Source organism: Macrobrachium rosenbergii, chromosome 6 (assembly GCF_040412425.1).
Source record: "Macrobrachium rosenbergii isolate ZJJX-2024 chromosome 6, ASM4041242v1, whole genome shotgun sequence".
In the NCBI taxonomy this organism is placed as follows: domain Eukaryota; kingdom Metazoa; phylum Arthropoda; class Malacostraca; order Decapoda; family Palaemonidae; genus Macrobrachium; species Macrobrachium rosenbergii.
Genome location: NC_089746.1, coordinates 8,527,395 through 8,549,880, shown reverse-complemented (window position 1 = coordinate 8,549,880; position 22,486 = coordinate 8,527,395). Strand labels below are relative to the sequence as shown.

Sequence of the window (22,486 nt, the reverse complement as noted above, 5' to 3'; positions counted from 1 at the left end):
AGCAAATAAGTGTCATGCATTAATGTTTATGGATATATATCTTTACTGGCGTTTTAAAGCACCGTATAATTATACAGCCATTCCTGAGACATGGGCAAGGTATATATTTACACTGTTGTGTGTGTATGTATGTATCTATCTATGGTAATTACACATATATACTTTCTTGCTATAGGCCAGTAGCATTGTGACTGAACATGGATTAGTATTTATTATTTTATTAGATGTTAAGGTTTTTATTTCACTTATCATGAAATTATTTTGAACCATAAGGGCAAGCTTTTCTTCATTTATTACATCACAAGGTCTATGTGATAAAATCTGCTGGGCACTGTCGGTGAAATATGGCAATGAGCAGAATTTTTCATTCAATTTGACAACTAAAAAAGGACATTGAAAACCAAATATGACGTACTAAACTCAAAAGGAAGCGTCCTCTAAATTATGAAAGCTTTAAATGATTCTTTATCAACAAAGGTTATCAGTCAAATTAAATAATTATGGGTTTACCTATACATGAAGTTCCAGCCCCACCCCTGACAACTAAGAACATGATATGGGGCTATAAATTTGGGACTATGGTGACATTGGGTCATATCTGAATTAGAACTGACGCTGAAAGTAGGCTTATTCACGTTATCTTCCTGTTTTCACGTACGGTGAGTAATCGTGATTACTGTGTTTCCTAATTGAATGAAAATATGGTTTTACAGGATGTTTATGTATCGCAAATTATCTTACTTTTCTTTCTCTTGATAAAGAAAATCAAGTTTGATGATATGCATAAACATTAAGACAAAGTTCAAAATGAAGTTATGTAATTATACATAATTGGGTATTCATTCTCAACAGAGCTGCTTGTAAGTTTAGTCAGTTTCATTTGTAATTCCTTTCTTTATATTTGTACTAATTTCTATTCCTCTTTTCAGATGAAGACTTCCACACTTGTTGTCGTTCTCTCTATCGCCTTGCTGCAATGTTTCAAGGGCATCCCTGCCAGCCCTTTGGTCCCCTGCCCAGATGAAGTCTCCAAGGGCTGCCCTTATCATCAGGAAGAATTCCCAGTGTATTATTCTCATCCCGGTGACTGCTCCAAGTTCTGCGAGTGTGGCACGGAGGCCATTGCTTGGGAAGTCACCTGCAGGTCAGGACTTCTTTGGAATGACATTCTGCAGGCCTGTGACTGGGCTGTCAATGTAAGTCTTCCTATGGTCTTTCTGTCTGTGCATGAGAGAGAGAGAGAGAGAGAGAGAGAGAGAGATAGAGTTGGTTTACAATTGGGTTTTAAACAAAGTTTGAGATATGTATGCGTGACTGTTCAATATCTTGCTGGATGGAGTGATGCAAGAATTGAAAGAAAAGGTAATTAGACGCAGGTGCAAAGTTGTATGATAAAAAAACATTGGGTTGCAAATGAGGTATGGACTGGTTGCTTGCAGATGATACAATAATAATTAGTTATAGTTGAGGGGTATTGTAAAAGAGACTAGTGTAAGAGTTTGGAAGTGCTCCTAAGAGGAGAAGTGCTAAAAGTTTAGCATACATGAAAAAATGGGTCAGACTATTTTGATATGGTGTGTTCATGTAGTGGAGCGGGAACTACAAAAATATAGGAGAAAAGTGCAAATGGTGATACAAGCATGAAACTTGGCTCAATTATTCTTCTTGTCCCTTAGTCTCATTATCAACCTCCAGCCACACAAAATTTTGCCATTTTTCAAGATGGCCAACAGGTTTTCAAAATAGCGTCCTGTGGATACTTGAATATTATTATTTAATTGATTAATCACATTCAAATCCCTAAGTCACTCCCAGTTTATATTAAAATATTAAAAACAAGCCTTTGTATATGTAGATACATCATTTCTCTGCATAGAAATATCCAAGATGGCTGTCACTATATCAAAAATGTCCGCCAAAATGCCGAAAATTGGTACTTGAGCTCATGTATGAGGCTAAAGGTCGATTAATACATGGGTTTGGGGTTAACTTCAGCCTGATCAGTTAACTTTTTGTAGATTAGAAATCAATTAATCCCCAGTTAATTCATTTTCATCCTCATTTAGAAAAAAATGGGTAATAAGCTTAATGTAAAAGTGTAATACAGTAGTGTAGTGTCAGTGTACTACCAGGGCACACTGGTTGACATTATAGCTGTGAAACTCAACATGGGGTTCAATGCTAGCTAATGGCAGAGACTTGTTATTGGTTTCCCAAATGCTGTTTAGCTAGCCCCACTTCAAAGTTAAACAGCTGCACCTGAATTGACAGGATGTGCCAGCGCGGGAGAGCCAAGCCAAGGAAGATGGGCTTTAGTCTTCTAGATGGTGTACAGATCACACGGGAATTAAATAGCATTGGATGAATGATCAGGCTAGGGGTAGGATTATGACATATCTGAGTGTAGTTGTATCCCATATCTGAAAGTGCATATATGTTATATAGGTGGTAAAAGGATAAACCCTCGGCCTATAGAACAAAAGCAATGGCAGGACAATCTTGGAAGTCAACGTCTTTCCTGAAGAGAGATAGTACGACTAACTGGAAGCTTTGTTGCTTGTGCCAAAAGGACACACGTGAAAGACTAGTTGATGCATCTGGTGCTGGCTATGTTACCCTTGCTACAAACATTCCTGAATTCTATAAGTTAAATGCAATGCCTATACCATTTCATCCCTGAAGGCTTGATGAAGTGATGGAATTCTGCAGACCTTTGAAAATAACAAAGCAACACAGCATGAATCATGTATGCTGAAGTTCAAAACAACAAAACTAGAAAGGAAAAGGAAGTCATTGTGTAAGACAAAAGATGGTGATGATGCCCCATCAGCAAAATTCACACATAGTAGCCAGAAGGCAGATGAAGATGATGCAGAAGAATCTAAGACTGAGAAAGAAGGAATATGCTTTATTTGTGACCAGCCAGCACCAATCAAAGATTTACGATTGGCCATGACATTGCCTTTACATAAAAAGTTGCAACGATGTGCCACCAACCTACTAGATGAGAAACTTCAGGCCAAGCTTAGTGCTGGAGATATTGTTTCTCAGGACCATATGTATCACCGATCTTGTCTGACAGGTGTGTACAACAGGGAAAGGGCCTGGCTAAATTCCCAGAAAATTGGAGATGATTATGTGCAGTGCAGACAAGAGCATGTGCCCATGCTTTTGCTGAGCTTGAGATGTACATAAGAGACAAGCAGTTGACTACAGATGGGTGCTGCTATTTTACAATGGTAGAACTTTATGATTTTTACAAACAAAGACTGGAACAGCTAAATGTTGATGCTTCCTTTGTGCACCTAACACGGTTGAAAGAACAGATACTTGCCCACATCCCAGAACTGGAGGACTTTAAAAAGGGAAGAGAAATTTAGTTTGCCTACAAAATGAAAATGAGAGAAGCCCTAGCCACGGCATGTAACTACAATGGTGCACTAATCGTGGCCAAAGCAGCTAAGATATTGAGGAAACTGATGCTTGAACATGAGATAGAATTTGAAGGAACCTTAACAGCAGACACTAGAAGAGAATCTGTGCCACCAAGTTAGTTGGAATTTGTAAGTGTGCTACAAAACGGTGGCAATATAAAATCCCAACTTAAATATGGAACATCATCTACTGATCTAGCTTTAGCACAACTTTTGCACTTCAACTGTCGAAAGAATCCAGCATCTTCAACGTTCTCCAGACATTCCAAGTCAAGAGAACCTCCGTTCCCAGTATATATTGGTCTCCTGGTCTTTGCAAAAATCAGGAAGCGTCAATTAATTGATATATTCCATCACCATGGAATCAGCATTAGCTATGATAGGGTTCTGGAATTGACTAAAGGGTTAGGAGAAGCAGTTGTAACAAGGGCTGTGGAGGAAGTAATAGTTTGTCCCACTACACTAAGAAAAGGGCTCTTTACCACTTGTGGTGTTGACAATCTGGACCATAATCCAAGTGCCACAACTGCACAAACATCCTTCCATGGGACAGGCATATCTTCGTTTCAGCATCCGAGCACTGATGAAAAGGGTGAGGACAGAAACTTGGCCCAAATCATCCAAAGTGGAACAAAGTAAAAAAAAGTACCTTCTCTTCCTGAATATTACACAAATGTACCTCCTGCTCACTTTAAACATGAGAATCCCCTCCCTTCATCCAGTGGAAGTGCAGGACACCAACAGGTTGTGCTTTCAAAGCATCTTTCTCTTGAGTATGAATGGCTTGAGAAAGTCAGTCTGTCGGACAGGAGTGAAAATGCTGTGTCCATATCTTGAGCAGCACATCACGCTTCTCATTTGAAATAAGCTTGTCATCAATGTTGCCTCTTTTTCAAGAGGCAGCTCATTCAGTTGCAGTGATAAAACATGCCATGGATATTGCAAGAGCAACCACTCAGTTTCTCAATCCTGGCCAAACCCCAGTTCTAGCAGTTGATCAGCCAATATTTGCATGGAAAGGGGAAGAAGTCTGCATGGCAAACATGGACTGTGTTTCAGCGTGCCACACCCACCTTCATCAAACTTAAGTTCAACACCAGCAGCTGTAGAAGATGAAGACCTGCAAGTCATTGAAGAGTTCATGGTGCTAATGTACGACAGAAGCAGTTCGTATAAAAATGTAAATGAGGCTAGGCTTGATCTCTTTGCAAGAAAGCAAAGAGCTTGTGATTGCATTCCCCCTACAAGGGCTGCTTTAGAGCATTGCAAGAGAGCTGCCTTAAGCAGGGCACATTTGGTGCCAGTCTTTAGTATGTCATCCAGTTTTGCCCAGTCCAAGACACTGGGGATGGCAACTGATTGATGGCACCTGGTTTCCGTATTGGATAGATTTGCCAATAGTAGCAAATCTTGCCAAGAACTGAGTAAGTGTGGCTGCAAAAAGGAATGCCATGGCAGGTGCAAGTGCTGCAAATCTGGACTTAGCTGCACAGCTCTCTGCAGCTGCACTTGCTAAAACAAACTGATACACAAAACATATTGGTTTCTCTCAGGAGATAGGAGATACATACTTTTTTATCTTTGGCGGCCATTTTGGAAATATGGCGTTCATATGGTGGCCATATTGGAAAGATGGGTTCACTTTATCTCTTCATGACAGTAAGAATGCCAAAATACAAATTCTCAATCATTATATGGACAATATGCAACTTTTATAGACTCATGAAATGAAAATATTTTAAATATACAGCAAATTTGCCGCCATTTTGGAAAAGTCAGCTATCTTGGAAATAGCCAGAGCTTGATTTTGATTATGGGGATGATAAGAGTTCTCATGCCAAATCTGTTGCTTGCATCACCATTTGCACTTTCCCATTATCCCGCTCCACTAATGTGGAAAGTATGAAGTAGGATAGGTTCGGAAGTAATGGAGAGGTAGGCAAGGGAGACCACGAAAGTGCTGGATAAATAGAATGAAAGAGGTGTTAGAAAGGAAGTTTTAGCATCCAGAAAGCTTGGGAGGACTTACAAGTTAAGAGTTAATATACGAGTAGTAGCATGTGTAGGAGGTTTCGATGTTTATCTGATGAGCATTCTGTGTAGGTATGAACTGGCTAATGTGGAGATTTCCTGCACCAACAGTCCAACAGTTTAAAGTATGAATGTGGCTTTTGTGTGTGTGTGTGTTTATTTTTTTTTTCTGGAAATATTCCCTCCTAGAAAGATAATTTGCTCATTAAAAGTATTATCCATCTCCATTGATATTTATTTCAAAACTAAAAGAATTATCTTTATCCTATATTTACTGCCTCTAAGGTTGACTGCGGTGATAGACCAAGGCCATAAAATCAAGGTATCCAACGGATCTTCAGGACCTCTTACCTCAGAGGGGATATTGACGTGAAGACTGAATTATTGTATTTGATTTTTGACTGCGGAGATAGTTTAAAAGTTGTTGGCATTCAATGTACTTAATTATAATTGAATGTGTTGTTCATAACTGATATGCATAAAATGTCAATTTCTTTAATCTGTACATTCATGAATTGAGATGCAGATAAACTTGTAGTGTACATATAAGTCAGGAAGAAGTTTGGCAACATAGCTAATGACGGCCATGTCCATAGTAATTTTGTTTTGACTATAGGCTGCACGGTCTTGTAGTGCAATCAAAAGTATCCTTCAAAAAACTAACTTCTAGGGGTCCTGTGTAGTCACAGTATAGGTTTGATCCAGGGGCATGTTACTACTTTTCAGAGGGGGCTTGAAGAATATTAGGAGTTATATAAAAAGAAACATCATCTCCATAGCCATCTTTGAGAATCAGAAAAGTGCAATATGAAAGTCAAATGACATGGACGACAGGAACACAAAATCAGATGGATTAATTCTCTCCCTCAAGAATGCAATGTTAACACCCTCATTAGTCATGTCAGTTAAAAAGTCACATTCTTGAAGGAAACTATTATAACTGCAATGCCAAAGATTTTCTGATCTAATGATTTGTTAAAACCTCACCTAATCACTTCTTAAACATTCAAGGGCAAAGAGTTTCTGAGAACTAGTAGAGCAATAAAAATCTGGTATTTGCTGCTTCATACATTTTTTAATTCACATTTGATAATAAACTGATTTGTACAGTTTCATGTTTATTCACCTTTTACATTGCAGATATGTATATACAGTGAGATAATTAAAAACAGAACTCTCCTGCTAGTGTAATTAGGAACAAAAATCTGTAAACAGTAAATTTTTTCAACTTTTCCATACACTGCATGGTAAATAGTGTGTACATGCAAAATATTACCAATTCTTTATAAACATAAAACAGGAACTCGAGAAATATATAAACGAATAGTATATGAAACTAGTATCTGCTGAACCTTTGTAATTTTCTTTCTGTAACATTTTAACGAGCCATATAAAGCTGTCGCCGAACATCAGACAATATGCATTTAGTCAAAGTACAAACGCTTGTATTACTACAACAATGATGCATGTGAACAGCCCAAGGATTCTACTCTGAAAGCACCCAATTCAATTACTTAGCAACAAGTAATTCGGAGACTGTTTGCTAGGTCAATTATTTTCCTACTACTGTCCATAAGGAAAGAAAGCTTTCATTCTCAAGCAACAAGTAATTCGGAGACTGTTTGCTAGGTCAATTATTTTCCTACTACTGTCCATAAGGAAAGAAAGCTTTCATTCTCAAAGTATATTTATCTTGAAAAGTAAAAATCATATTTTTTATGAAAAGACAAAGCAGACAGTTTACTTAAAGTTCACAGAAATCAGAAACTTTATTTCCAAACAATGTTTGTTTACCTATGTTACCAATGTAAATGGAGGGTTGTTCACTGCCATATCTAAGCAAAAGTGACACTGAATAATCATATGGATTTAGTGATAGTTCATTTTACTTTTTATAATTGAATAAAGTAAAATTGAATTTAACTTCAGAAAAAGCTATGGACTTAAAAACATTAGAGAATGATCATTTTACTTTTTATAATTGAATAAAGTAAAATTGAATTTAACTTCAGAAAAAGCTATGGACTTAAAAACATTAGAGAATGACTATTGACATAAAGTAAGTCATCTGAAAGAAATTTATTAAGTATAAAATGGGATTTCGTCACAAGCTTACTAGTAATATCTCATCATAAGCATTCACAGATCATCTTTGATGTATTTGAAAAATTTTGGCTCGTGTCATAGATGAAAAAGGAGTCAAATTTTAAACTTGCCAAATGTTTACAAGTTTAAAGTAAAAGATTCTACAACTTCAATATAAAAGGTATCTTACAAATTTACAATTTTATAATGTTAATTAATATGGAAATCTCAGTTAATGACATGTTAATTTATGCAGTAGCATTCATGAAAATTGTTAACTATATAATATAAATACTTCAGATTTATTTTTTAAATACTTACCTCCATTATATAGCTTTTACTTGCACACCAGCAGGAGTTCAAGAGATTGAAACAAAAAACGAGAACGCTCGGTTTTCTTTGAATATCCTTCTAACCATCTACTTCCCCCATCCCTACCAGGAAACTAATAGATACAAACACTTGTAGCTGGCAGTCTACTTCTGTCCACTTTGAATTTGGGGAGGTAGGGAGGGCAATTTACATAATGGAGAGCTATTTATTATTTTTTAAAGTATTTATATTTTTTAAATGAACCTTACCTCTCCATTATATAGCTGATTTCCACATTTGAAACAGGTGGTGGGCAAAGTGAAAATCAGCCAACCCTTAAAGGCTACTTAGTAACAAAATATTTGTACAAAACAAGTGTTTGCTTTAACCAGTGAATTCAACCCACAGGCTATTAATGCCGCCTTGGGAGGACTGTCACTCGGGTATGAGATCCTCATCATGAAGATAGCTGAGGTCTCTTTGGAGAATGCCCCCTTCAGCAGAAGGAGGGGTAGGGTTACTGTGCCAAAATCCTGCAGAGCCAATGATGGATAACTAACAAGTACATATGTACAAAAATGTATACATCTAATACTCAACACTGAGTACCTCCAAGCTTTCCAAAAACCACAACCAGGTTTAAAAGGCAGACCAAAAAAGACTACCTATTGATTCAGGACTTGACATCCCCTGCATAAACCAGAGGAGTTAATGCTCTGCAATAATCGTATTTAATCTCCACACCATGAAGATAAGCCAAAGCAAGTAACAAGATTACCTTGCCACTGAGTGACTTCCATATCTTATCCAAGGATAATGTTTCAAATTTAAAAGTTGTACCCATTGCTCATATGTCCAGTGGTTTACCTTCCATTAAGGATAGAAATCAGCATGAAAGTTCTTGACCAAAGACCCAATGAAAAGGACACTGCATTTCTACTCTTAGGAAACTCCGGTTTCCATATCGCTCAAGATAGAACCTTTGTATCAGGTTTAATTCTGTTTAGGCAATTCCAACAATCCTGACCCCCAAGGGGTCTAAGGCAAAGATAATTGCCTTGTCTTTAGCAAGGCCTATCTTATCAAACTAAGACAATCTCTTAGCTCTTTAGTTGTGTCTCAGGCTACTGTGAAGATTCCACAGAAACTTTTACAAGAACCTAGTTCTAAACGGTTCAAAGGTCAATAAAATAATAAACTGAAGAATTGCATACAGATTCGAAGGTAAAGTACACAGCAGAGACCTGGGAAACTCCACTTTAACATCTTGGAAAAACATCTAGATTTCTTTGTCCTAAGGCAAGCCTACAGTAAAAGCCAACACGGCCCTTGGCCTTAAAAAGTACAAGAAGTTTCCTCATGTTTGAGAAACAACAGAAACCTAACCATGTTTATAGAGGTATTGGTGCAGGGAAAAAAAAAACTTAACATGGAACCATGACTTACCCTTGACCAATGGTGTTGGAAGAATTGATTAGTAAATTCTCTCCTAGCACTGATCATAGCATTACCACGAGATCCCACCTTGAGCTCACCAGAACCATGGACCATACCAGGCAGTCATCTGAAGCTTGTGGGATTGTGATAACTTTTCATCTCTTGGTTTCTTGCATCCACCACTGAAAGAAACAAGAAACTCAGCCTTCCCTGGTCACCTGGGGTAATCAACGCCAAGAGACAACTTACAAAGTTGCCCAAATACAATGATGACTTCCCGAAACCTAGCAAGAGCAGGAAAGGCATTACAGTCTAAACCTGACCAGGGAACAGCTTGGTGTTCCTGCCCAAGCTAGAGGGCTTTGCACTGGTAAACCAAAACTTGGTAAAAAGACTACTTCCTTTAGTTTCAAATGAGGTCCATAACATGGGATGCCCACAGCCCATTGTCTAAAGCCAGCCTTTGGATGCTGAGTACCTTCCATTACTATTACTTATCTCAGGGAACGAGTACATCCACAATTTTTTATAATGAATAATTACCTCCACCAAAGGTAATAACTCAGCATCAGGTTGTGTGTGTTAATCTGACCAACTAACAGAAAATTTAGACATTGTAGTGCTTGCTCCCCCTTAAACATAAAAGGATTATCATCATCTCTAAGAGGTTTACTCTATTTGAGTACAGGCCCAAGAGTGTCAAACTCATCATCTTTAAATAATGTCCAGTCTGCATTTAACAACCCTGAGAGGGACAGACCTCAAAACTGATATTTTGTTCTCAACCTAGGTCAGGACCAAAAGACTAATACTGTATCTTCAATGCAAACAGCAGCATTGCGCAACACTTGTAATTCTCTTACCATATCACATGTCCTAGAGCTACCAAGAGAGGGTTTAATTACTTCCAAAGGCTTTTACTAAAGACTCAAATATCTCTGGAGGCAAAAACTAAATGGAAGTTTCCCCTCAAGGGAAAGCCACAATCTTCCCTGCTTGTCCAAAGAAGGCTCTTTCCTATTCTGAGTAAAATTGAATAAACAATAATGGCATCTCGTTGGATAAAACAAAATATTTAGTGATGTCATAAGTACATATACATAATGTATAAATATAAACCTACACATTATGTATATCCTGTATTGGTTTGTCTGATAACATTGCTACTTATGCTCTACTTAACATACATACCGCTTGAAGTTCCTCTGATTGCTAAAACTCCGGGGTTATAGATGTAACAGACCTCCACCAATACCAGTTAAACTCCTGAAATTCTAGATCTCCCATGATCATGACTCAGACCCACAATGAAGCATCTTACAGCACTGGATCCTTCTTCCTATGAGAGCTTAAACTAACATCGAATCTGATAAGAGACCACCTACTGACCCATGTTCTGGTAACAGGAAAGAACCTAAGCTTGATTCTTGCCACGTCAAAAAATTCACAAAATCATATGACCTCGATGAGAAGGCCTCTGCTTTGCTAAAAAGAACTCTTATAAGGACCGACAACCTCTTAAGAAGTGATCAGTGGTGATGAACGCCATAAATAAAGGCAAAACCTCTCCGCAAGAAAACCCTGAAAAGTGAGAATATCTTCAACTCCAAAATGAAAGAAACCTGTGCAGGACTAGTCCTTCCCCAAAACTACCCCCATATTTGGAAAGAGACCCTTAGATTACGAAGTAGTAATTCTCTTTCTCCAAATATGGCAGCAAGAAGGAAATATCCTAAAAGAGGCTCCCTTTACATGAACTGCATTTAAAGCCTTGAACACAGGCAAGCCACAGTTCAAATGAAAATTCTATTTCCACAAAATTATACGTTAACCTCTCCTTACAGAAAGCAATTAACCTCTTCAAAAAGGAAATTGTGTCCACTTATACACTAGCTGTATATCAGACACCTGATTCATCAATCAACAGAAGAACAAGCAATTGCCCTCCTGCCACAGAAAAGGCAGGGTAAGTCTTACCTACTGAACATACGCCAGAGACTGGGGCAAAGACTACCATGCTCAATGACGGAAAAGCAGCAGTTGATTGCACTGAACTTGCTCAATGACGGAAAAGCAGCAGTTGATTGCACTGAACTTGCTCAATGACGGAAAAGCAGCAGTTGATTGCACTGAACTAACTCCTGATAAGCTCCACTAAAAGTTAAAAAAAAACTCCTATTTAACTACCATCGACAAAAGGACTTGCTCCGGCTCAAAAGGAAGATGATTCAGTTGGAAACCTGACGGCTCAATCAAATGTTCTAAATTCTGATCATGAAAATCTCGCGATAACGAGGACATTCCTAAACTACCAGGGGAATCGGCGAAAAAACACAAACAGTAACCAGTTGTTTACCGATACAAACTCCCCAAGTGGAAAAGGACTCGAAGCCCTCGAAACCAAATGTTGAGACTACTAACAGCCACCACCTGTTACTTCAATGTAAGCCAAAAACAATAGCACATGCCGAGCTTCTCTATTGGAAAGCGAAGTCAAGGAGGAGACACATGCAAAGGCCACAGGGGCATGCGATAAGTGCGCCATCGGTAGATGTGCAAACAAAAGGCACACAAGTGATAGGCAGGGGTATGGGCAATACACACACACGTATTTGGGCACAAACTAAAGGCACTCAGGTGATACGAGAGCGCAAGTCATAAACTCGTAAGCTATAGGCATATAAGCCACATGAACGCAACAAGTCATAGGCGTGCACACAAGGCATACAAGCCATAGGCACACAGCGATAGGTGCATAAGCCATGGGCATGCACACGATAGGCGTACAGGCCACAGGCATGCAAGCGATAGGCATACGGCTACGCAAAAAAACACGCATGCGCGATAGGCGTGCATGCAATATATACACGTACAAGCCATGGGCATAAGGATAGGCAAAAAACATGCATGCGCAAGAGTGCGGCATTGCAGCAAACTGCCAAATTTGTGCTCAACACATGCTACTGGTGGATCAAAACTGTATGGTGCATTATCGCCCTAGCCCGAAAAAATCCACAATACACTGGAAAACTGAAGACAGACTAGGCTTCTCACTAGAACCTAACTGGTATTTATATTATCCTTAAAATGCATATGATCCTTAGCTACAGAGGACTGAAGCAAGAAGTAACTTTCCTCGACAAGGCAGCTAAAATGCTACCAGAAAGAGACAAAGCATCACTGCTACCAAGCCAATCCAATATGGCAAAATTAGAGGGAAAAAGCATCAGGAGACTCCTCTTATTCTTACCCAAGCGATCCTATCAGAGAAAGAATTCCGGTGCTAGAACAAATATATATATACTATATACTGTATATATTACGTCTTTGACGACTTTAAGCTGTATGTCCCACTGCTAGGTAACCAGTTGGTTCTTAGCCACGTAAAATAAATCTAATCCTCCGGGCCAGCCCTAGGAGAGCTGTTAATGAGCTCAGTGGTCTGGTTAAACTAAGATATACTTAACTTTTGATGACTTTGACGAACTATGTGCTGGCCTGTCAGAGGCACTTCCACTGCAGGTGAGGTTGTGTCGATGTTGGAGGTTTACACGGTTAGATACAGTGAGGTATCTGATGCATGCATTTGTGCTTTCCTGACCATGGTCAGGATTTAATTGCATAGAGACAGTATGTGTGCGTGTCTGTGGCACTCTCTAATATTATCAGAGGAACAGACGCTTCCAGGGAATGTCATTTTGTGACTGGGTCTGATTTGTTAGTGGTGCAGTGTTGAAGGACAGCCACTGGAAAAGCTGTTATTTGTCACCAAAGAAGTGAGTACCATAACTCATGAATACATATCTTTTCCAGACATTATGTAGAAATACCCAGTTGTGCTGCAGTGAAATTCCTCTGTCTCTCCATTATGCATTTTCCCATCCTGGTCTCCATTGTACATTTTTTTTGTTTTGAATATTAATGTCATTTAACACCATTTCAGATTTTAATATATATGTTTCTTTTAACCGAAATTCTAGGTTCGTCCTGTGAGGATGAATATTTTGGAAGTGGTGCTTACTCTTTTACATACTATATGACATTTATTGTGGTCTAGAATAATTATGACCTTTTTACTTTGTTTGGTCACCAGGGTGTTAGTCACTAGTATTGGTTGGTCTAGAATCATTAATCTGAATGTTTGTGAATCAGATTTCCTCTAGTGATGATTTCCATTTATAGGGGGTGGAATTTACTCTATTTCATGACCGTAGCTTTTGCTGAATCACTTTTGTTAAATTTGCAAATAGTCTAGTTTTGTATACATCAGTGTTTAATTCCAGTAGGCCTTTGTTTGAAGATAGATTCAGTGAGAGAAGACGACGAGGGAGAAGGAATTTGCTGGCCCAGGATGGGCCATTGCTACCAGAGAATCTTAGGAAAGTAAGATGATTGATTCTGTTCTTAAAACAGATAAAGCAATAGAATATGACCCTACGAGGGAGTGAAACAGGACTTGCTAAGGACACAGACCCGATCTTACCTAAATTCTCGGGAGGGTAAAAATAAAACACTAATAATAAAAAATTACTCCATCCTATCAAATCTAATGCCCTAAATCAATGGAAAGCTCATTTGGAGTAGCAGATTGAAGAGAAGTAGCAGAGGACCCAACCAGTTACTAAATGGGAAAGCAGACAAGACATGCATCCCTGTAACTCAAGTCTTACTAGTACTTTCCTCTATAGTTGTTTTTACAACCTGACACGCTCTCTTCATTCATGATCAATTGTTGCATTTCATTAAATTATGATTCATACAGTAGTTATCCAATCATACCTTTTCCCTCAGCAAAACATATCATGAAGGTAATAAAACCGGAATAATGCCTATTATGGCAACTCTTACCTTACATGATCGTAACGAACAAATATTAAAAAAATAAAAGAACAAACCTACAGAAAAAACCCGAGTACATCTGCCAAACTCCTACCAAACCCGGCGATAGAAGTAGACTGCCAGCTACAAGTGTTTGTACCTATTAGCCCCCCTGGTGGGGGATGGGGGAAGTAGATGGATAGCAGGATATTCAAAGAAAACTGAGTGTTCTTGTTTTTTGTTTCAATCTGTCAAACTTATGCTGGCGCAACAGTAAAAGCTATATATAATGGAGAGGTAAGGTTCATTTCAAAAATTTACTATTGTCTTTCATCATACTCTTTACACTGTGCATTTTTATATGTATCATACTTATGTATTCCAAGTTTTTAAATTGATCACAGAACTTGTCCCCAAATGAGAGTGAAAGATGGAGCAAAGAAAAGTGAGCAAAACAAAAAGATCAGATTAAGAGCAAAACGTAGAAAACAATGCAAATGAGGAAGCCCATAAAGAACATTACAGACCATCTACAGTATGTCATATGAGGTACCCTGTATGCAGTAATCCCCTTCCTAAGGAGATTAATATACGGAAAAGATTAATTATATTCATATCTGATGGAAAATCAAATGCTTCGGTCTTTTCCAGACAATTACCCGGTACCTGAAATTAAAGTAAATATGAGAACTTTTCACAATATAATAAATTCACATAAAGAATTATACGCTATACAGTACACAAGAACATACAAAAAGTACAGAGACAAATTCAAGTTTGGGAAACAAATTAATTGAAGAAATTGATCAGATTCTCCATTTTCAATTAACCCATATATAAAACTTTAAAAAACTTTATCTTAATAAATATAATCTCAACTTTATCATTAAAAAGATAAAAATACCCATGGCCAGCTAAATAATAATACTAATAATAAACTATTATTATTATTTAGTTTAGGTACATCCACTCAACAAAATTCTACAACTCTCATCTACCAAAATGAAGCCTTCACGTTCATCTCTGGTTAGGTGCTGTGCGTTCATTTACATGAGACATTTGATTTTTTCAGCTCTTGTTTGATGTTGTAAGATAAAATAAGAGAATACAGTATTGAGGACATTTTTCATAATTTTAGTGTTCTTTTGAAAACAGTGAATTTTTCAAAGTGTATGGTACATTTTTCTTAAAGTGAATTTTTCTTGTCATTCTTTCATATAATGCTAGCTACACAATTAACAATAATATTTTGTGAGAAAAATACATTTCCTTACAATATAAAAATATACGTTATTGTTTGGTTAACTGTAAATACTGTGTTGTTCACCAAACAATCTGATTTTTTTATATCCACAAGGAAATACATTTTTCTCATTAAAATATTATGATTAATCATGTAGCTAGCATTATATGAGACTGATACAAAAAAATTCACTTTTAGGAAAAATGTACCATACACTTTGTAAAGTTCACCCTTGTTGCCAAAGAACACTAAAATTATGAAAAATCTCCCCAATATTCTCATATTTTATCTTATGACATCAAATAAGTTGAAAAAATCAACTGTCTCATATAAATGAATGTACAGTATATGTATAGCACCTGAACAGTTGAATGTGAAGGCTTCATGCTGGGTCAGTAATACACAAGAGGGACAGAGTAGTATGTATGTACAATACATATGACCTGCAATGAACATAAAGACACTCCTACCAAGTAACTGTTTATTTACAAGGCCACAAACAGCAAGGCTGATTTCACACTCCCATTCTATATCATAAATAGAATGCCTGTAATCTACTCATACAGCAAGATCAGGTAAAAAAAAAAAAAGCTCATTTTGTATCTGAAAGAAAAAGATACAAATAATGTTACAGAAGTGAGCCCATGAATAATACTTTAATACCCTCACAACCTTGATGACAGCAACCCTGCTGTCATGAAGGTAGTCAAGTGCAGGTTTAGTGGCGATTCCACATAGAATGAACAAACTTTTAGAAACTCACAAAAGAAACTAGGAGTTAGGCACAATTAACGACTGATAACAGTATCGACAGTCTCTCCATCAGTGAAGTAACACTGAGTCTATTAAGGATTTAGAGGGTGGGGGAGACCACCAATGAATGCCAGAAGCCACTAGTACATTAGTTCGTGTGACAATTACATAAAACTGTCGCAGACCTTATTAGTCCTATGAATGGTAATGGGTTACACTAAAGTCCAAAAATTCAACAGGTTGGATCATTTCATGACAGCCAAAGCTCCAGTCTTGCGCTCCATTAAGCACAACAAAAAGTATGAATTGACTTCTAAGTCCTGGGAACATTGTAGATGAAACAGATGAAAGAAAAGAGGTAATCAAACAAGTTAAAGCTAAAAACCTAAAGTTTTCAGTAGATGAAACAGGAGTCCCTGTACTGGAGTGAAGGTGGTCTTGGCTACTGTCAAACTATGCCTTCAGTCATTCAAACTATAGTCAGTTTTATTTCATCTGTCCTCCCATGGGTGAAGATGTGGCACCATGCGCATGGGTAGCACATGATTGGCTGACAATCAATACTTCCAACATCATTGGTTTATTGTGATAAATAGTAAACCATTTCTTAGCGTATTTCAATGTTTATATACACAAAGAACCCTTATCCCTTCTTATACAAATTAATATAAACTTGTCGATTAGTACCAATAATATAAACTTGTCGATTAGTACCAATAATATACCAACACAAACTCTCAAAAGACAAGCTTGTATCAAACATTCTACTCAGTCAAACACAAACAAACAATGGGCTTTCAACAGTTGTTTCATCTAACTGGTATAGCTCAGGGTACACTTACGCCTATGCTCTTAAACTGTTCAAATCCCAAGATTTTCTTATCATTCAAATTTTATTCTAAGTACAGTTTCATTGCATGCATATAAAAATGTTATTTTCATGATAAAAATTACATTTTTATGATAAAATAAAGTTTTACTTATACTTACCAAGTAACTACATAGCGCTATTATGTTTCATTTAATCGGCAGCTTAAATTTGAAAATTCACGGTAGTGTTCCAATATTTTGGTGTAGGTAACTCGCCCCGCCCACTTTCGGGGAAGGAGAGGTACAACACTACTAACGAGCCCAATTCTTTTATGCCCTATGCCCATGAGAGGGGAGGAGGGAAGGCTATGATCATGTAATTACTTGGAAAGTACAATATATATAAAACTTCATTTTATTATAAAAATGTAATTTTTATATATGTAACTTATCAAGTAACTACATAGCTGAATCCCACATTGACAGGAGGTGGGATGCATGGGCATGCACTACTTCAAAAAACACTCATGAATGGAGATGAATTTTAAAATAGTAAGTAGTTAACATTGAGAATGTCAGTTGTAACCTACCTAGCGAGAGAGCTCCAGCAGGAAAATACTGCCTCTGATGCAGCTAATCTCGACATAGTGGCATGACAGGGAAGCCAGAGGCGCCTCTACATTAGTGGGACTTTGCAGCCGAGGAGTACTCCGATGGCTGCCAAAGCATACAAAACACAAAAGCCCTTGCCCTGGGCACAGTACCAACTAAAACCATAAAACACAAGTTATACATACACCATAAAACAGATCAGATACCATAACCCATTCATAACACGACGCAACGAATGATGGGTGCTCCAGGTACTTAGTACTCCCCAACTTCCCAAAACTCGACAACTTAATTCAAGGCGAGTAGATGAGGAGTGTAAAGTACCCCATACCCTTCTTCCCCCAATACCATGCCAGCCACGGATAATGGGCCAAGGGTACTGCAGTTCTTGTAAACAGTTTCAATGTAACGTAGATCAAAATTTGCACACACTGATTTGCACCTCCAGAAAGTGGACTGTAAAATAGAAGATAGGGATAAATTCCTCTTGAAGGAAATTGAAGTCGCTACTGCCCTAATTTTGTGGGCCTTAACTTGCAAATTGGCAAGTCTTCTTGAATCTTAATGTGCGACTCAGAAATCATGTCTCAAGAAGAACACCAATGCATTCTTGGACAAAGGACGTGTTGGATCCTTAACTGAGCACCAGAGGTTAAGGAACGTGCCTCTGATATTCTTAGTTCTTTCTAAATAATACTTAAGTGCTCTTACTGGACAAAGAGCTCTCTCTTGGTCCGTAGGACCTAGAATGTCCATTAAGTCTTTGATTGTGAATGAATGGGGCCAGGGAAAGGACAGTATTTCATTCTTCACTAGGAACCCCAAAGTAAAGCAACAAACCGCGTCTCCCTGTGAGAATCCTGCCTTCTTGCTCAGGGCCTGCAACTCACTTATTCTCTTGGCAGTAGCTAGAGCGACTAGAAATAGTTTTTCTTGTAAGATCCCTGAGGGATGTGGATCAAAGAGGTTCAAAAAGCAGACCTGAGAGCCATTTTAAAACAACATCTACATTCCAGGATATGGAAACGGACTTCTCTTGCTTCGCAGTATCTAGTGACTTGATAAGGTCACTGATGTCTTATCAGTAGATAGATCCAGACCTCTATGTCTGAAAACGGAGTTGAGCATCGCTCTGTAGCCTTTGATCATGGACGTAGCCAATTCTCATGAAGACCTTAAAAATAACAAGAAGTCTATTTGCGCTACAGAGGTAGAAGATGATATCTTGTGTCTTCTGCACCAGCTGCGGAATATTGTCCATTCATTCTGGCAGACAATTATTATTATTATATTGTGAGCGCTACGCGTGCCGGACCCCTTCGCTACTGTCTCCCCTGCCCTCCCGATCCCCTACCTACCCTCGCTCCCACCTGCATTTGGAGGAAGACTGACGTCTACATCTGGCAATTGCTTCTGCAGCTGATCTCAAAAAGCCTTTCACTCTGACAAGTCTCCTGACAGTCTGAAGCCTGTCAGAGTGAGAATGGATAGTTCTAGATGGAATTGGTCAAAGTGTTGTTGCTTAAGTAGACTTTGTTGCTGTGGAGACAATCCTGGGAAGTCTACTAGGATGTTGAGGATATCTGGAAACCACTCTTTCTGTGGCCAGAAGGGAGCTACCAGGGTCATCAACATGTTGTTGTGGAAGAGGAATTTGTTGATTACGTCTCTCACCATACTGAATGGTGGGAAGGTGTATACATCCAGGTTCGACCAGTCCTGGAGCATCAAACCCACTGCCCATGCCAGAGGGTCCGGGGCTCGGGAACAATACAAAGGGAGTTGGTGATTCCTCGACGTTGCAAATAGATCTATCGGCAGCTTTCCCCACCGCTTCCACACGTCAGTGCATACCTGCGGATGCAGTGCCCATTCCATGGGTAGGACCTGTTTGCAATGACTTAATTCGTTTGCCCTGTACAAAGCGGGTAACAATCTCGGTTTGATTTCCCTGTGCCCAGATAAGGAGATCTTTGGTTGCTTGATACAGTGAAGAGTGTGTCCCTCCCTGGTTCTTTATGTAAGCCAGAGCTGACATATTGTCCGAGTGGACTATGACTATGGATTTGTAAGTCACTGTTGAGAAATGCTGAGTGTATTGCCTTCAGCTCCTTCACGTTGATATGAAGTTCTCTCTCGGGTAGTGATCACGTCCCTGACACTTTGTTGTTTTCTAGAAGAGCCCGCAACCCAGGTCTGATGCATCTCAGGATAATGTGAGGTTGCGGTTCAGGGGTGTAGAGATTTCCCTTCTGCAAACCTTCCTGTTAAAATCCACCATCATAGGTCCTCTTTGATCTCGGGGGTGATTGGGAAAACAAAAGAGTCCAGGAGAAACTTCCTCTGCCAACTGGCTTTCAAAAAGAATTGTAGTACTCTTGTGTGAAGTCTCCCTAAGGGACCGAACTTTTCTATGGATGAGAGAGTTCCAAGTAAACTCATCCATTCGTTGGCTGAGCTTGATGGAAGAGAGAGGAATTTTTGAACTATACGAATGCAGGCTTTTATTCCCTTGTCAGACAGAAAAGCCCGAAAATCCCAAGAGTTGATCTTCATTCCCAAATAAAGAACTGATTGACTCGGGACTAATTGGGACTTGTCTAGGTTTATCAGTAGGCCCAATTCTTGGGCTAACACAAGAGTCTTCTTTACGTCCTCCGTGCAACTTGATTCCAAGGGGGAGTGTAGGAGCCAATCGTCTAAATAGAGGCAGATGTTGATCTCCATGAGATGTAGCCATTTTGCCATTGGGGCAAGGACTCAGGTGAAAACTTGAGGGGCTGTCGAAAGTTCGAAGCACAGCGCTCGAAATTGGAAGACCTTGTCCTGGAACACAAACCACTGATATTTCCTGGCCTCTGGGTGAACTGGAACGTGGAAATATGCATCCTGCATGTCTATGGTTGCCATCCAATCTCTTCGACAGATGGAAGACAGAACTGAGTGGGTTGTTTCTATTTTAAATATCATAGTCTGAATTAGAAATTCAGGGCGCTGACATCCAGGACAGGTCTCCAACCTCCCGGTGCTTTTGGGGCGACAAATAGGCGGTTGTAGAACCCCAGTGTGTTGACATCTCCGACTATTTCTATGGCTCTCTTGGCGAGGAGAGACGAAACTTCCTGTGATAGGGCCAAATACCTCTCTGAGTCTAAAGAGTAGGCCGCCAAGTTGATAGGAGAGGACACTAAGGGAGGTTTCTCCCTGAATGGCATGGAGTATCCTACTTTGATCACCTTTAAAACCCAAGGTTCTACATCTCTGTCCTTGCACTTGTTCCAAAAATGTTGAAGCCTGGCCCCCACTGGTACATGGAGGATAGTATCCTCACTTGCGAGAGGAAGAGATGCTTGCTGACTTCTTGATTTGCCGAATGGACCTAGACTACGCTCGGGAACAGGGCTGGAATCGACCTCTACCTCCTCAAAATGTTTGCTGCAGAGGGGAAACCATTCTAGATGCAAACGATGAGGAAGATGCGGAACATCCAGACTCCTCAGGATGTTTGGTGGACTGGGCCAGCAAGTCTTGTGTGGATTTCTTATGCAGCTCTGCTGCGATATGTTCTACTGTAGCGCTGGGAAAAAGTTCCTGTTGATTTAAAGGAGCAAAAAGCAGTGCGGATCTCTGGTGGACAGTGACTCCTTTGGAAGTGAATGAGCAACACTGCTCTCACTTCTTAAGTACTCCCACCGCAAACAAGGCTGCCAGCTCCTGGGATCCATCCCTGATCGCTTTATCCACGCATGAGAGCACTACCTGCCAGTCTGTGGCGAAGTTAGCTTGGAGAGAGGCGTAAGCTTCTATTTTCTTCGCTAAGATCTCGAAGACCTTAAAGATGTCCTTAGTCAAATGCTTGAGTTCAGAAGTCATAAAGAAGATCTTGGGAGAGGAGAAGGCAGATCTCTGTGATGAGTCAATTAAACTGGAGAAATCGCCTTGGGAGGAGGCAGTAACTCCCAACGACGGCACTTCCCCAGTCACATATGATAAGTATCTCCTCTTGGATACGCAAGGAGGGGGAGTGCAGAATACTGCTTCCCCGTTTTCCTCTTTTCTGTCAACCAGCTCTCAATGCTTGACAGAGCTTTCTTCGACGACTTCGACAGCACCATCTTATACAGCCTAGAGGCTTCCGTAGGCTGTCTCATCATAAAAGAAGAATCTGGCAAAAAGGGAATCGCTGGAGAAAAGAAGCCTGGGAAGCAAAACAAGAAGTATTTCAAAAGGGAAGCATAGGCTGAAGTAGGCTGATCATGTTCTACGTCCCCTTCTGCAGACGAAATGAGTGAGAGTCAAATCCTCAGGCTCATGAGTCACTGACGGTTTACGTAAAAGGTCCATAATACTGTCTAAGCGTTGTTTAATCGGTTCCATAGCCGGACCCTGAACCGGACGAACAGTAGAATGCGGTGTCAGACGCCTGGTCGCTCGCTCGGAATGGGCGTGATCATGCACTGACGACCACTCACGAACTACTTGTTGAACTGGTTCAATGGGTGCATCAGATCCTCTAGATCCCACTGTGTGTTTGGATCCCTTGGATCCCACTACACACTTGGATCCTATAGATCCCACTTGATGAATGGATCCCTCGGATGCCACTGGACGAATGGATCCTTCGGATCCCACTGGACAACTGGATCCCTAGGATCCCGATGGATGCCTGGATCCCTCAGATCCCATTGAATATTTGGATCCGTCCAATCCCACTAGGTACAGTAGAACCCCGGTCCTTGACGCTAATCCGTTCCAGAAGAAGCGTCGAGGTTCGATTTAGTCGAATTCTGAATTAATTTCTCCCATAAGAAATAACTGAAAATGGATTAATCATTCCTGACCACCAGCCATTACCCCAACCTTGCCTTTTTATACAAAACATTACACAAATTACAGTTAAATAAGTTCAGAGTTGAATAACTTACCATATCAGGAGCACTTTTTACATTTT

General features: G+C 39.4%; 1 protein-coding gene and 1 long non-coding RNA gene across 7 annotated transcripts in view; one reads left to right on the top strand and one right to left on the bottom strand.

Moving 5' to 3' along the window:
- LOC136839155 (peritrophin-1-like) overlaps positions 1-7,109 on the top strand; it is a 34,863-nt gene extending 27,754 nt beyond the window's left edge. Inside the window, exons 2-4 of one of the 4 annotated variants that reach the window (XR_010853222.1) lie at positions 930-1,196; positions 5,751-7,012; positions 7,095-7,109. Coding sequence is in view for 1 of the 4 variants with exons in the window: in XM_067104835.1 (XP_066960936.1) it covers positions 930-1,196; positions 5,751-5,780 (297 nt within the window). In the remaining 3 variants the exon portion in view is untranslated. Of the gene's footprint in view, positions 1-504; positions 660-929; positions 1,197-5,750; positions 7,013-7,094 lie in introns of those variants that run through there. The other 3 variants (XR_010853223.1, XR_010853224.1, XM_067104835.1) reach the window with 3 other exon arrangements.
- Positions 7,110-7,456: 347 nt separating this feature from the next.
- LOC136839156 (uncharacterized) overlaps positions 7,457-22,486 on the bottom strand; it is a 51,069-nt gene continuing 36,039 nt past the window's right edge. For all 3 annotated transcript variants that reach the window (XR_010853227.1, XR_010853226.1, XR_010853225.1), the window contains one exon: positions 7,457-14,783. This is a non-coding gene — a long non-coding RNA (uncharacterized lncRNA). The remainder of the gene's footprint in view (positions 14,784-22,486) is intronic.